This window comes from Dryas octopetala, chromosome 3 (assembly GCF_963921425.1).
Source record: "Dryas octopetala chromosome 3, drDryOcto1.1, whole genome shotgun sequence".
Taxonomy (NCBI): Eukaryota; Viridiplantae; Streptophyta; class Magnoliopsida; order Rosales; family Rosaceae; genus Dryas; species Dryas octopetala.
The window spans coordinates 12505700-12522159 of NC_141368.1; the positions used below are offsets into that span (position 1 = coordinate 12505700).

General features: G+C 36.0%; 1 protein-coding gene and 1 pseudogene across 2 annotated transcripts; both read right to left on the reverse strand.

Moving 5' to 3' along the window:
- Positions 1–260: 260 nt before the first annotated feature.
- On the reverse strand, positions 261–5181 carry LOC147290994 (pentatricopeptide repeat-containing protein At1g02060, chloroplastic-like; annotated as a pseudogene). The gene is made up of 4 exons (XR_015121094.1): positions 3609–5181; positions 2069–2112; positions 1798–2037; positions 261–1295 (listed from the first exon to the last, which is right to left on the reverse strand). The product of XR_015121094.1 is annotated as a pentatricopeptide repeat-containing protein At1g02060, chloroplastic-like (transcript).
- On the reverse strand, positions 5045–12802 carry ASG3 (SNF2 domain-containing protein / helicase domain-containing protein). Its single transcript, XM_086237833.1, has 17 exons — positions 12616–12802; positions 12482–12489; positions 11578–11656; positions 11305–11465; positions 11003–11134; positions 10392–10572; positions 9971–10106; positions 9758–9875; positions 8935–9024; positions 8582–8689; positions 8279–8482; positions 7185–7310; positions 6450–7102; positions 6005–6150; positions 5624–5788; positions 5318–5432; positions 5045–5236 (listed from the first exon to the last, which is right to left on the reverse strand). The coding sequence occupies exons 1-17, from the start codon at positions 12800–12802 to the stop codon at positions 5218–5220; spliced, it is 2628 nt and encodes an 875-aa protein (XP_086093959.1). The 3' UTR covers positions 5045–5217.
- Positions 12803–16460: the final 3658 nt, after the last annotated feature.

The following is a 16460-nucleotide window of genomic DNA, read 5'->3' on the forward strand; positions in this document are numbered from 1 at the left end:
TTCAGCTGAATTATCTTTTCTTCTTTCAACCACGTACCCTCTTTCACATTTCATTCGGGCCATTTGGAGCTTTTTTTGTTTTGTTTTCCCATCCTTGGTTAGGTGTTAATGGTTGGGTACATTCAAGTAAGAGTTTTGCCAATTAAAAAGGGCGAACAAACATTTCTTTTGTTTCTAAGAAGGGATCCACTATCACATTTCTTACAATGAGACTTGAAGAACCTAGGTTCTACTTCCACCCCTTTTCTATCCTACCCTAATGCTAATTCTACCCATATCAAGTGTATGGTGAAAAAATAAAAATGTAACAACAAAAGCCAACAAACTAAATGAGCATGTCACGCAAAACTACTTAGAACTTCTGAAACACCCTCATTCCAAGTAAGACATATTCCAACATTCAATCATGCAGGTCGGATTGCTTCGAAGCTAAATCTGTTAAACCATTACAAAAAGCAATTTTGATGGAAACAAACAATGTCTTTACTTTATTAACCAAGGTCAAAAGATCGACAATTCTTGCATGTTACAGAAGTTTGTACATCTGATTCTTACGAGACAAAAAATGCACAACAACTCCCAACTCCATGACTAAAACCAGTTAGCAGATAAGAATCTTACTTCAAAAGAAAGGTACAGAACATATTATTTGCTTTTTCTTTTTGTCAAATGTTATTTAGTTTTATGTCCAATTAACCATTTTAAAACCCATTAAACTCCTTTTACAAAGTTGATTGATCTAACCTATTTCTCAAAGAAAATGACTGAAATACCTTCTTTTATGTACCTCACTCCAGTTAGGAACTCAATCCTAGTTCTGCTTTCTGTCTATAATCCTCCTCCCTCTCAAAATCACACTTGAATCTCTATTTCAAAAACTCAATATCCTCTCCTCTCAAAAAATTTCTGATCAAGAACCCACAGAACACAGCTAACCCCACCTCAAACAATCCCCCTTTCTTTCTCATTGCATCGTCAACCTCTTTAGTATGCATCATTACTTTACCACCATCCCGTATACTGGGAATTCACCACCTTATGTTGCCATGATTCATCCTCTCTCTCTCTCTCTCTCTCTCTCTCTCTCTCTCTCTCTCTCTCTCTCTCTCTCTCGTTTCACGCCACACTTCCTTGGCCATTTTCACTTCATCTTGCACTGCACTTTCAAGTGAGTAATACTGTAATAGTCGATTTTGTTCTTAGGTTTGATTTTCAAACAGGTGTAGTTGAGAACAACCATGATAGCTCATTCCATATATTGAGAACAAGACTCACGCTATGTTCAGCAGGGTCCTCTGCACAATGAAAAAATAGGGTGAATTTTACATACTACAATGAAGTTTTGTACTGCATATGGTTTTTAATTTTTGAAATGACACTAGAAAATGTAATACAAGACATTAGTTCAAGACGTTCAGACCACCATATAGAGAGGTCCACCAATCACTTCAGATCCTTGGAAATTGTTTTTTTGAAGGCATTAAATGCACAAACACTAAGTTTAAACCTGCCTAAAGAAGTAAAGAGTCACAATGCAGAGTCCTGAGTTTGGAACATGACATTTTCCACATGGTTCTCAAACCTATTCTGGTGTTCTTCTAGGCTCCTAACTGGTAAAACAGGAATTAAATAATTTTGAGTTATGAATTCTTGTATGAGTAACTACAACGACACAAGGCTTATTTTAGCACATAAGAATTAGAAGACTTAGAAAGATGCATGTGCCTCCAGTACAGAGCTCTCTCTTTCTCTCTCAAATGGGTGTGGGTGTGGGTGATAAGTACCCAAAAGACTTACAGTTGAGGTCTTGACTTCCCAGATTTGTCCAGCAGCTGCTGACTTGGCAATCCTTTTAGATAAAAACTCAGCTTCAACTGATCTTCCTGCAACCTCTAGGGCAGATTTTAGATAATCCAAGCAGGCCAATTTCTGATAGGCTCCATTCTCAACCAGTTCATAGCAGAGGCCAAATGCTTCTGAAAGTTTATTGATATTACAAAGTCCTACTATAACTTGGTTAAAAATATCAATGTCCTACTATAACTTGGTTAAAAATATCAATATCGACTCTTTGATGCTTCTGCAGACTAAATTGCAACATTTCACATGCCTCTTGTTGGATTTGATTCTAAGCTTACAAGTTATCTCACACACAATCAATGAATGAAAGATACAAGTTAAGCACAATAAGAACAATGAAAGAGAAAATTACAGAGAGAGTTGAGAGAGTAATCTTTTGATGTGAGTAGTGAAATCTGTATTTGATCTCATCTACAACTTGTGATATATATCAAGTTACATAAATATATAAAGTAATGATCTTAGCCATTTATTGTGAGCTTGAGTGTCAAACCTTTCAAAGATATAAGTCATAACAATTAAGTTAAAGCATAAAGCATAAAGCATAAAGCATAAAGCATAAAGTATAAAGCATAAAGCATAAAGCATAAAGCATTAAACAGAAGGAGATATTTTCTGTCAAAGTTGGCTTGACGATTGAATGTAAGTGGGTTGATGATCGATTGTCCTAACATCAAGATTTCTGTCCAGGAAGCTCGAGCTTCGCAAAGCAGAGAATCAAGAAATTTGAGACAAGTTCAGTCGACCACAAGAAGATTCAGTCGACTTAAGCCCCGTTTGAGATTGTTGTGAAGAACCCAAAAACTGTTGTGGATGATAATTCTCAATCACCCACATTAGTTTTGGTGTTTGATAAAACAATAATGCTAGTTGTCCCACATTTGTATCCCACCTGATGTGTCATTAATTTATTGGAAGAGTATTTCCTTTTTCTTTTTTAGGTTTTATTTTTTAATTTTTAGTGTCCAATGTATGAATTTCATGTAAGATGGTATGAAAATGTGGTATAAAAATGTGGTAAGTGTAACATTACTGTTGATAAAAACATGAAAAAGTGTTTTGCCCCACAATTCTCAACTCCCCACAACAAAAATAGAAAGCAGGTTTGTAAGTGCTTTTGAAAACTGAAATGAATCACAGCAATAATGAAAATTTTATTTTACTTATAATACCCTTATTGATTTTTGAAAATCACATCTTATCCCTATTTTATTCGATCAATATCATATAACTATTTAAATATATTTATATTTTTTTGTTTATTTTAAATTAAAAAATATGTCAATTGTTAATTATATTTAATATTTTGAACATTAATTATGATATTTTATTTCTATGATTAAAATTATAATATACCCAAAAAAATAATAGCCATATTTATTTAATAATATTGTTCTTTGAAAAATTAATGCTAATACAAATTTGCAGCCAAAAATTTCAAAAACATGTAAAAAAATATTTTATTTTTACCAAACAAATAAGTAAAAGACACTTTCAGTATCATGTCCATTTTAGTAATTATAAATAGCCACAGCAGTTTTACATTACAATTTACCAAACACCTTCATCACCTTCATACTGTTTTTTGTACTCACATCACTTTTGAAAACATAGTTTACCAAACACTCAACTGCTTTACTTCACAGCTCACTTTACTTCACAACTGTTTTATTTCATAGCAGTTTTTTCTCACAGCAATCTCAAACTAAACCTTAATCAGTTGAGACATTTACTTCAACACCTCTTACAGCTTTCTGCTCTGGCAAAGGAAACCAACCCAACCAGTTCTTCCATTTTAACTGAGTATCCATTCTCATGGAGCATCCCTACAATCTCAAATGCTTTATCTCGCAATCCACTATTGAAAAGTAGCCTTACAAGAAGTGTTGAGAGATTAATATTTTGTCTAATTTTTCTCTCCAACATTAAAGTAACAAAACTGGCAGATTCACGGGCACAATGCTTTTCTAAAATTTCTGCAAGTATATAGAATGGAAAGTAGGCGTTTTTGGGAGATGAGAGCTCTTCATCATCTTCTCTATAGTCTTTTGAGCAAGAAGGGGCTTACCCTTCTGCAAGAGGCCATCAATCAAGGATTCATAAATCTCGACATCAAGCACAAAATCCCTTCTAAGCATCAAGACTAAGAGTTCATACCCACCTTCAAATGTACCTTCCCTACAGTGGCCCATGATCAAAGTCTTGAAGGATGGAGGGTCTTGTGTTCCTCTTTTCATTAGCTGCCTAAATACTTCCTCGGCCTTCTTAGTTTTCCCATTACTGCATAAATACTCGAAGATAGGTTTATAAGAGGCAACAAGAGGCTTACACCCATCGTCACTTGATAAAATTTCTTTCTTTGATATCTCATCAAACAACTCCTCTGCTCTACTGTAATCCCCTCGTTGACACAAACTGCGTATCAAAACACTATATGTAGCTGAATCTGGCATGACCCCTAACTCTGACATCTTCGCAAAAACCTTCAATGCTTCATCTACTTTTCCTGCATTGCAGTGTGAATGCATCAATGTGTTGAATGTACACGTATCAGGAGTAAATCCTTCACCACTCATTGGTCCCTCCAAATTCTCTTTTATCTTATCTAGCTTCTGCACTTCACAAAGCCCCTTAATTAGAGTATTGTAAGTAATTCCATTAGGTTTCAACCCTCGACTAATCATCTCCTCCAAAACACATAGAGCCTCATCAATCTCTCGTTTCATACAAAACCCTCTAATCAAGGTCGTATAAGTAACAATATTTGGATTCAAGTCCACACTTCTCTTACTCATACCGTTCACCACATTATGGGCAATTTCAACCTTCCTTGCTCTACACAACCCATCAACTAGAGTATTATAGGTAATGACATCCGGGTCACATTTAAAACGTGACATTTCTTTGAAAATGAGAAAACCTTCATCCACCATGGAGTTCATACAAAACCCTCTAATCAAAATATTAAATGTATATGTATCCGGTGTAACTCCATACATGCTAAGCATTTCATCATACACATCCTTGACCATACCAGTCCGACCCTTTTTAGGCAAAATTGACAAAAGACTGTTGAATGTAACAACATAAGGCGACGTACCATTCGATTTCATTGTTGTAAAAAGCTTTATAGACTCTTGGAACAGTCCATCTCGAGCATAGTTCCTCATTAAGCTATTAAAGAAGCGGTCTTCCAAGCTTAACTGTCCCATTAGACTTTTTCTCAATCGAAAACAAGAAATTTTGTGCCGCATTGAGATTTCGGGCACAACCCAAGATTTCAAGCATTAAGAAGTAAGATTGGTCAGTGGACGACAAGGATTACATCCAGTATGAGACCAGTCCAAAGCCTCAAGATCAGCGTTTATAATAATACCTGCAAAGATTACAAGAGATTAGTCTGTTGTGCATCAGTATGTGTGTTGGAAGGATGGGGCAAGATAGAGAGAAAACATACACATATATCTTTATGCCATAAATAGAAGCATATTTTCGGAGAAGACGTTCCACCATGTACCATTCTGCGCGATCTGATCCATCTTGATACCCGATACGTGGCATGTGGATTGAAGCTTTTAAGATGAAGAATATAGCATGAGACATTTAAAAATAATGTTTTACAACTGAGACTCCAAGTTAACAAACCAAATCTTAACCGCATCAACAAGAAAGGAACTGCACTTTTGTTTTGGATTTCAAATTGTACCATAACAAAACAAGAATAAAAAATTTAACTTTGAACTGATCCAATGAGAATCCTTACCAGAAGTTTGAGCAGCTGAAAATGATGCCTTTGATAAGCAACATTCCAAGTCGGGGATAGAAATCTTGCTGCGGGGTACTTTGCGCCTAGGATTATAAGATTGTACAACAGCCAAAGCCACCCATTGAGGGGGATTACAGTCCATATTATGTTCATTTCCATCATCTACATAACAACAAATTGGTGAGGAAGAAAGTTGCACAAGGAAATATTAAACACACTTCTGACTGAAGATAGAGGAATGTCACTCAAATTTACCCACACTGAACTCAAAATACCCACATCCTCTAGTACTTGTGCTTCTCTGTTAAACAGATTCCTTTGTATTATAAGCAATGAGGTATGGAGATAATATTTCAGGATGGGAGACCAGAGGCTAACCATTAACTCTTACGAGGTGAAGATCACCAAGATGCAGGTCGCCAAATTCAGAAGCTCGTTCATATGCATCAGGGATACTTGGAGATAGCTTGGCCAGTGCATCAAACATTCCTCCACGACCCCAGTGTCCAGAATCATCAAGACAGCTGTGAAATAAACATATAAATCAGGTCTGAAGGTAAAACCACTGACCACCGACCGAGATGGGGACATTTCAAAACAAAAAGAGTTTGAGCATAGTCCATAACACCAAAGAATAATAACTAAATAGCACCTGGAATTGCATGGTAATGGAACTAAATGCAAGCATCAAGAACCAAAAAAAGAACTGTTTGATGAAAGAAATGATCAGAAGACATGGGAAAACATGCACCCACTGCTTTGACTCATCCTATGCAAATAATGAGAACACACAGGAGGAGGCATTTACATAAATTAAATTCACCTGAAAATAATGGTAGGCTCAGAGGGACAAACTTTTGATGGTTGTGTGCAATCCCCAAAAACAAATTGGACAGAACCTGAATCAGACATCATGTCACTATCTACAGGGCTAATAGGGTCCTCGACAGACAGCGAATGGTATCCAAGGTCTTCCCACTTAGATAGCTTCTTCTCCTCTGCCTTCTTCTTTGCAGCCTCAAGTTTTAGATGCTTCTCCTCGGGTAAGTTTCTTCTGCTTCCCAAATCCATATTTTCATTGCCATTTGCTTGTGATACCTCCTTGAATTTTTCAACCCAGGAGAAATACGAAGCTTCATCAAAACCGGAATTGAGACTGAGAGAAGTGGAACCTTCTCCTGGCACAAGATCACGTCCATTGACATCTGTTGGACTGACCTCAAATTTCCTCTCATCCTTGGTTGCTATTTGTTTATGGCGCATTGCAATTACCTTCTCAGCCATAGCATTCACTTCTGACATCTCAAACTCACCATTGTTGACTTCAGCAGGATCGAAGATATGTAACCCAAATATGATAGATCGCAAGTCAACAGGTTCAACTCCTGCGGTTTCTTGACCATCCTTGTCCATAACATCATCCCCAACAACATTATGGCTAAGTTGCAACTTCTTCTCCGCTCTCCGCATGATAACCTATATTGACACATTTAAAACACAATAAATATATATATATATAATGACCTACAATGCTAATGGCTGATGTATAGGATCTCACCTCCTCCACCGTACGTCCTGTAACGAGGTTTATCGACAGTACATTATTCATTTGACCAATCCTGTGTGCTCTCTGCAGAGCTTGCTTGTCAACCTGGGGATTCCAATCTTGCTCGTAGAATATAACCTACCGTATGGAATGAGACCAATAGAATGTCAGGGGAAAAAAAATGCATGACTACTATAATAAGAATAGAGAACAAGTAGGATGTACTTCAGGGAAGAATTTAATTTACTTGAAATTTTACAACATAAGACAACTATAAGTTCCTCAACAGTAATATACTATGAACCTCCCAAAATAAATTTTGATGTCATTCTCACCAAGAGCAGGTCATCCATACTTAAAGTAATATGCTGAGCAGGTCAACTCCAAGATTTCTTGTTAGTGATTGCAAATACAAAATTTTCATCACAGAACTAACCAGATAATTACAGCTTTTGACTTCATATCTATTCACTTAAATCACAGGCCGCATGGATTTAGGTCATCTCCATAAATGCATTGCAATATGTATTTTAATTAATGATCCACAACAGATTCTGATAGATCTATGGTATATAAGATTATTCTCCCGATCAAGCTTGTGTACTTCTGACAAAAAAAAATTGCAGTTATTCTAACCTAATGTAAAGGAATAAAAAAAATTCAAAATAAAAGTTTTAGATTATGACCTAACCATGTTCATATTAGCCTATTATTCAAACAATCAAGAGGAAAAAAGAATTTAAAGTAGCAACCACATAAAGCCTGTTATTTAGAGCTGCATGAAATTGCAGTAATTCTGCCTATCACATTTCTGACTACTGAGCACCAACACTTCAACAGGGGATAGGAGTCCATTTAAAGTTTTTTCTTTTGGGATTCAATGGTACACTATTTATGGCATACCAAACTGTGAATGTCTAAAGACAACTGAAAATGCTCTTAAGATGTGCTTAACAACATTTGACAGATATGGAGGTACTTAAAAAAACAAAACCCTCTTTTCTTTCACTCTCAAAATGCAAAGAACCTACAAGTCCTGAGTTTCATGTCCCAACATAAGTGATTGTTCTAAAAGAGCAGTTACATGACTGTTTGCCAAAACTCACAGTATCAGCAGCAACAAGATTCAACCCAACTCCCCCAGCTCTTGTAGAGATCATAAAGACAAAAGCATCATTTTGATCAGCTTGAGACTTCAAACTTTGTTTCGCTGATTGCCTGCTGAAACTTCTTATAGCAGCAAATCGCTCCTCAGCCCGAATTGATCCATCAAGGCGCTCATAGGAATATTTGCGCAACTCCAGAAAATCCTACATTGCATATGAGAAAATAAGTTTGTTAAATGCAAAGTAACATATGCAAACAAGCAGAAACATTTTATCATTTTGCATGAGACAGGAAAAAAAAACCTGTAGAACGTCAAGTGTATGCGTCATCTGAGCAAAGAGAAGGACACGGTGTTCATGCTTATGTAGTTTCTGAAGTAGTAGATCCAAAATTACAAGTTTACCACTTGCCTGGTCAGAAGATAGAAATTAACAGAAAATGGTTGGCAGGAAAGGCAGACTAAAAGTACTTAAATTGAGATCAGGCATCAAGGTTTCCCTTACAGAAACAAAAACAAAAAACAAAAAAATAGAACTTCATTTTCCTTTGTTAATCTTCAGTACTTCTTTACATATTAGAGTTTGGACAACGCATAACTTGGTACACACACTAAGGCCATTATCATTCACCAAATTAATATAAGAATCAGCGATACCTGAACCAGGTGTTCACCCTCTTCATATGGTTCAGGCTCAATACCAGGAAATAGATAAGGATGGCTGCATGTTTTTCGTAACTGTATCACCTGTATGCCAGTGGCAGAAGTGCGGTTAAAGGGTAAAAATCCAATCCAATTCCATAATTGAAAATTACAATACCAGCTGCAATGTAAATAAGCAATGAAGTTTCTGAATAAGCATTTAAATTTTTGAAGCAATAAGTCAGATTAAACTAGAATAAGGAACCAACAGTCCCATGTCATAAGTTAGCACCATTTAGTATCACTATTCTAGGTCCTGCTTTTGTTTTCTGTTTTTTGACTTTTTTTTTTTTGAGGAAAGGTAGCTTTAGACACATTGGTACAGTTCTGCTCCTGATTCTAATTCATCAAAGTATCTGTAGTGAAATAGCATTAGTTGAGGACAATGAGGAGGAAACTAGAGGGTCCTTTCTGAAAGTTACCATTGCAAAAGTAGCATTTTGGTTCAACAACGATAATGATGATATTCATTTTGATAATTTCAACAATCCATAGCTTCTTTATAATAATATATACTGAAAACTTGGAAAAAGACTTTGACTGCCTAGTGCCTACAACAGCTTTTGAAAAACATATACTGAATTATAAATTCACAGCTACCAGCACCTTTTAAATGCCAGATTTCTCAGAAAGTACTGCTATTGCATTGGTCAACCTAAAACCACATAGAAATATAATATCTTCCCATGTGCATTTTTATTTGGTAGAATTTATGAAATAAAGTAGTTCATAGACCAGAAATAGAGATGCTTAGGGTGAAAAGTAAAAAAAAACTTACAATATTTTGTAAGGACTGATGATGTGGACCTCCAGAAGATAATGCAAGTAGCTTAGGAAGCTCCTTCCTCAATATTGACAAGTACACCTTCTTTTGCAAGCTGACCAGTGGTGCCAACCTATCAAGATAATGCATCTCAGCATCATATGATATAAACAGGCTGAGTATGTTCTAAGAGCATGCCTAGAATGCAAAAAGGGATGGAGAGCATACACTGTCATCTCAGTAAGGGGTGGCAGGAATAGATCTCCACACTCAATAAGTTTAGATTTCGTACGCCTGAGCATGAAAGCTCCCAATATGCATTTTAAGCTTTTAAGTTGCTCCATGACTTTGGCTGTATCATGGCCTGTTCAGGAATAACAAGTGTGATGTCTACAAAACCTTGTTTGGTATCCCAAAGGCCATTCTCCTTAATAAGAACAACAGCTTGAGTAATAAGAACAAAAGCTCATCTCCAGTGTAAGAGAGCGAGAGAGGGAGAGGGGGGGGAGGGGAGAGAGAGAGAGAGAGAGAGAGCATCATGTTTCCAGCAGCTGGGTCTTAAGCAAGAAATTTTCACAGACAAAGCTTTCCACATCACATTATAAGAAATAAATCCACACAACCTATGTATGACAAGTAAGAAGATAACCTGCCGAAGGATCTCCAGCTTCCTTGAATGTTGAAAGGAATTCGTCCAGTCTCCCAAAGACTGAAGGCATACAAAAATGCATCAAAGCCCAAAGTTCAGTGAGATTGTTTTGAATAGGTGTGCCAGTCATCAGTAACCGTCGTGGCATGAGATAGTGCTCTCTTAGGACATTGTACAGAACCTATTAAGGTTGAAGCATATATGTGTCTATAATGAAAATTACTTATGGAAAAAGAAAAGTATTCTAACTTTAACCTTTTTTTGCCTATTCAAATTTTTTTATTGCCCACCTAGCACAAATTTACATGGTATTCATACTAGGAGTCACCAAGTAATGGAATAGAAGGTTCCACATGTCAACTTGTCTTGGGCAAATCTTTAAAAATGAAAAGAAAAATACCAAACTAATCAGAAGTATGCTGTCATTTTGATTTCTGAAAGTCAGTGATGTCATGTACTAGATAATTGTGTCTACTGTATGATTATTTTTAGGATTGACAGTAAATACTGCACTACATAGTATTAACTCATACCAAGCAAACAAGTTACCCACTACATGTATCAAGTTCATTAATATATAAGAGAGAGAATTCATGGTGCCTTAAACATACACTGGAAGGGTTTTTAAGCCTTTGGGCTTCATCAATTACTGCATAGTTCCATGGTATCTGAGAAAGAAAATCCTGATCCACCAACACTATGTCATATGTTGTCAACAGGACATCAAAAGGTAATGACAATACCTGTCGACAGGTCCAACTTCAAAACATCAACATAAAGCAAGTAGACTATAATAATAGGATATACTATTAGAGAGCTGATAACCAAAATTATCTATAGCATCACACATTAATGGTGAATTACATCCATAGTCTATTTCTGCCAATAACTACAAAGCAGGACCTGGACTTACATCAGATGAAGAGGATTGTTCTTTTACATGCTCGTAGATTGTCCTGCGTAGAATGCACCTATATTCTTTGTCACCAACATACCGAAGAACTTTTAGTTTTGGAGCAAAATTGTCCATCTCTGAAACCCAACTGTCTGTCACACTAAGAGGACACAACACCACTGCGAATAATTGATTGATGATTAGAAAACAAGAAAAGTATCAGGCGCACCAATACCACAAATATAAACTTCAAGATGTTCACACATAAAAAAAAAAAAAATTGAAACTCACAAAATGGTCCAGATGATATCTTTCCAACCTTCAAATAGCTCAATAAAGAGACAGCTTGCAACGTCTTCCCCAGTCCCATCTGCCAATCATTCACTTAGATTCAAGTATGATGAACACAGTCAAGAATATTTCACTTCTGCTCAATATAATTGCAACTAGTTGTATCTCACTGAAAAGTCAGTTTCTCAAGCCTTGGCAATCATTATGAACATCTTCTCACTAAATTCAGTTTTTTTTTTTTTTTTCCCATTTTGTGTTGGTTGGATGCCCAAAGAACCTATGGCTACAAAACAAAAGCTACATCCCATACTTCCCATACCCGGGTGAAGGTGGATGCAATCCCCATCCTTCGATACAATGCCAAGGGACTTTACCACCTAAGCTGATGGAACCTTCCACTAAACTCGGGTGTTGATATTGACTCTAGCTGTTGAACCCCTAGCAAAGACCAACCAATTCGTGTATGAAGTATGAACCATCTTGTGACGGAAACTGAATAGCTTGAGAGAATGATCCTATTCTCATACATTTGCATTAGAAACTCCACTCAAGATTCTCATCAAGAATCAAAAGCATAATGTTCTTTGAAGACATTATAGATTCCCAAGCTTAATTTTTTATTCATTTTCTGTCTGAGACACTAAGGAACACCAATTTATGCAATGAAATTCATAAAATGCCGAAGTCCATAGACAAAATTACAACAATTTAAACTCATAGGAGCATAATGAACCAGCTTGATGATTACTTTGATTTTTCCGGAAATTATAACTCAATTTCAAACTCATATATTCACATTGAAGGAAACTTTGAACTTACTCAATAATATTATGTGTGCGTGAGTGTAAATACAAACACGGTATAGAAGACTTCAAAAGAGTGAGAGCAGTTATATCTAATATACCTCGTCTCCTGCAAATACAAAATCGAATACAACCATTACAACTTACATACACATTGATTTGAAATTTCAACTCTATTTTCTTGGAAACCAAACACATCCAAACCAAAAAAAGAATCTATTACGAAGCCCCTTACCTAGAATGACGTTAGCGCCGAGATTGTACCGCCGTATGAGCCACGAGACGCCTTCGACTTGGTGAGGCTTCAGAGTAGCCGTGACGCCGAGCTCTTCAGTGTTGACACGCGCGTCACCGGCGCGCGCGTCGTCCGAAGCTATGATTTCCGCTGTGGCTTTGAGCCTCTGCTCATAATTCATCGTCATCCTTCTGCTTCACTCGACAGTGAGAGAGAGATGGAGATTGACTGCGTTTTTGAACAAGGAGCAAGGGAGGGAGAGGAGAGATATACCCGAGGTGACGAAAATAGCCTTAAGTGAGTTTTGGATTTACAAGCGGCCACATTGTCTTTCGGTCTGTGAACTGAGAGTTGGGTCGGGGGTATTTTGATCATTTGGATAAACCCAAGCTGCGCGTAAATGGTAAGTCAGGTGCTCACGAGTACGTGGGTAGTTGCACAGTTGGACAGGTGCCATGGCAAAGATTTTAGAACCGCTAGAAGACAGTATAGATGATCTTTTTATAGATATTTAGAAGACAGACCGCTCTAATCATATAGCTACAAATGCAGGGTGAATTCTACAGACCATATCTGAAAGGTGTAATTTTTGTATATGATAAAAAACAAAAGATGAATTGATTTTAGTTATCAAATTTCAATAGTTTTTTAGTTTAGTTATCAAAATTTAATAATATTTTAAATTAAGTATTAGTTGAAAAATTATATATAATAATATAGTAAAAGATATTATAATTCACAAATATTACATCATATATCACTACAATAAAAAATATATGCTCAATTACAAATAAATTAATAAAAAATATTAAGTTTGTGTTTGACTGCTACGCAGCAAAAATGCTTAGAGTTTAGCTTTCGAATTTTAGGTTCTCTTGACCTAAATTAACCCTAAACCATAAGCTCTGGAACTCTAATTCTAAATTCTAAATCTCATTTATATATCATGCACTTTATTTCTATATCCTTCATCACATTTCTATACCATAAACTAAATTAAAGTAAACATTGAAATTTTATGCTCACAAGTACAATTAGACTACATTAGCTAACTTTTAAAACAATATAAAAGCCTCAAGGACAAAAATGTCAAATGGAAAGGCCCAAAACAAAGGGGCCAACATATTTATGACCTAATCTAAAAAACTACATTTAAATTTGGTAGTCCAATTGAAATATTATATGGTCTTCATGCTATTCTAAAAAATTATTATAATTTGAAATTTAATCTTAATTTTCTATATATATTAATTACATACAATATTAAAAATTTTAAAAAGAACTTAATAAATAAAAAAGACATGTGTAAACTTTTTAATGGTCCAAGTCAGGTGTGGTTGCTTTTTTTGTTTAATAATAAATAATTAATATGAAAAGAGTAAAATGTCCTTATTTTTAACAGAAATATTGACGGAATGTAACAGAGGTCTGACATTGAATTTTAAAAAAAATTGAGGTGCCACATTGAGTTAAAAAATTTATTACGTAGTGAGATAAAAAACGGGTCAAAATTTATATGGATAAATTAATAAAAAGCCAAAATTTTATAATATCGTTACAAAATTTGGTCAAGCCACCGATGAGGATCATAAAATGGTAAAATAATAGTCACACATAAAGAAACCTGATATACATGTCACCATGACCAATTTGATTATGTGACATGTATGAAAGATAGACAATAGAAAAAGACATACATGTTAGTGGGGGAAAAAAAAAGACATATATCTTACAATGTGAGATTACATGCGTGGTTAAACCCTAGCCGCCATCTCAAAAGAAAAAACTCTCTCCTCTCCTTAACCTCTCCATGGGGGAGGGGCGGCCCTTGTGTTCTCATAGACTGCTCCTCCCCTCGCCCCTCTCTCTTTTGTTATTTTTTTCCTTTTTCTGTGTTTTTATTTTTGTCCTTTGGGATACTCTCATCCCAATAAGTGAGAGTGTTTTCATCTCTCCTTGTGAGAGTTTTTCCACCTCTCTTCGTGAGAGTTTTTCAGATTTTGTTTGTTTTGGTTTGTTTTGTGTTTTGATGCTTTCAGGTTTTCTCTAGCGCTCATCACAAGGTGTTAGGGAGTCACTATTTTCGCCGGTACCGGTCATATTTCCACCGGTTACTATTGCCACATCCGCCACTTTGCGCTATTGTCAGCCTCGACTTAGAGATGTTGGTAGGATCGTGAACCCAAACGCGACTAGTTCGCTAATTCCTACGGTCCCTCTCTGGCGCCATTTGATGGCTATAGTATCTGCTCGATGCCGATGTTATGAGATCTTCGAATTTCTGTGGGCTTTTCTGCTCCACTTTTATGGGTTTTTGTTTTCTTGTAAGCCTTTAGGCTCATATTTTGTATTCTCTCTGCCTTTTTGGCTGTTTTAATACAATGATTTGCTTTATTCTCAAAAAAAAAAAAAAAATGTGAGATTACATGCGAGCTCTAAGGTAGAATTATGAGCTTGACTAGTTGTCCCCCACTACAAAGGTGGAGGGCTTACATCTACAATTACCGGATAAGGGCTATAACACAATTGAAGCTCAATATAAAACAAACTACAATTGATTAGTATAGAAATTTCTTTGTAAAAGAGATATGGCTGATTTGGTATCTCAATCAAATAACACGATAACATTTATGATTTTATACTTTATCACATAACAATTTTTTTAATTTTAAGACATAATTTATTTCTTGGGATACCAAGTCAGTTTATATTCATGTTATAAATAAGTTTTTCTCATTGATTAAGGTCTATTATAGACTAAGACATGACATGGCATAAACAGATATAAACAAAATGAACACCTTTATATACTTTACACCTTTATGGCCAGTTTGGCAAAATATGATTGTTAAAGCACCACTTTCTTATCTACAATATTTTGAAATGTTTGTTAAATGTTTTGGACTAATTAAGTGTGTAATCAGTTATATTAATGATGTTCACCTCAACTCTCTTCAAACGTTGTGGATCGATTCATGCCCTGAGCTCCAGTGCTTGCCAGATGAAGGGCTACCCAATTCTCTTTCTAATATTCTATATCGATAAATGTCCTTTGCTTTCAATACGGTGCGAGAGAGAAAGGGGAAGATTGGCCCAAGATTGCTCACATCCCCAACATATAGATCGATTACAACCGCATATGATGTATGAGAATGTGTTGATGGGTTCCAGTGAGTTGTTGTGATCGTAATTATCCAATTCTCTCTCAGGTACGTACTTTTCTGCAAACTAACTCTTCTTCTTTCTCCATGGGTCCATATTGAACATTATATTGAAATTCCGAGTGTTTGAACTGGAGTCAAGTGAGGGGAGCCAAACAAAGTCTCATTCTGGTTCAACTGGGAAACACCATCAATTTGTATTGATATACTGCTGTGTATATACTGCTAATGGCTGAAAAAAGACTTTGAAGTGGAACTGCTTGGAATGTGAAATGGTTTGGAGTGAAGTCTTTAAGTCTCATCTGATCAAAAAGACTAATAGCATCTTGATACATTCCATTATAGCCACAAGCCTCTATAATTGCTGTTCATGTCATTGAACCCTTGACAGGGATTGTTTCGAAAACTGACTTTGCATGATCAACTGCTCCATAGTGCCCATACATTTTTCACAATTTCGATCAGCAGAAATAAAATGGATGGACTCAAAACCCTTCTTCAAAACTTGTCCATAAACTCCCTTCCCAAGTTTCAAATTCTTTAGTCCATTACAAATAGTCAACATCCTTGCCATTGGACAAAACTGTGTTCTGTTCACCCAGGGGCATAATAGGAACTTCCTTCTCTCAATTTTCCTTTGACTTTTCAATGGGGAAGCAAGAAATAAAACTTTTACTAGGGTGC

Excerpts from the sequence above, each read along its gene's own strand:
- ASG3 (XM_086237833.1), bottom strand. The coding sequence starts at position 12,802 with ATGACGATGAATTATGAGCAGAGGCTCAAAGCCACAGCGGAAATCATA. Across the intron at positions 7,311-8,278 it reads ATCTTGTTGCTGCTGATACT|GTTATATTCTACGAGCAAGA; the intron begins GTGAGTTTTGGC and ends TCCATACGGTAG. Across the intron at positions 5,433-5,623 it reads TTCAGCTGCTCAAACTTCTG|CTTCAATCCACATGCCACGT; the intron begins GTAAGGATTCTC and ends TCATCTTAAAAG.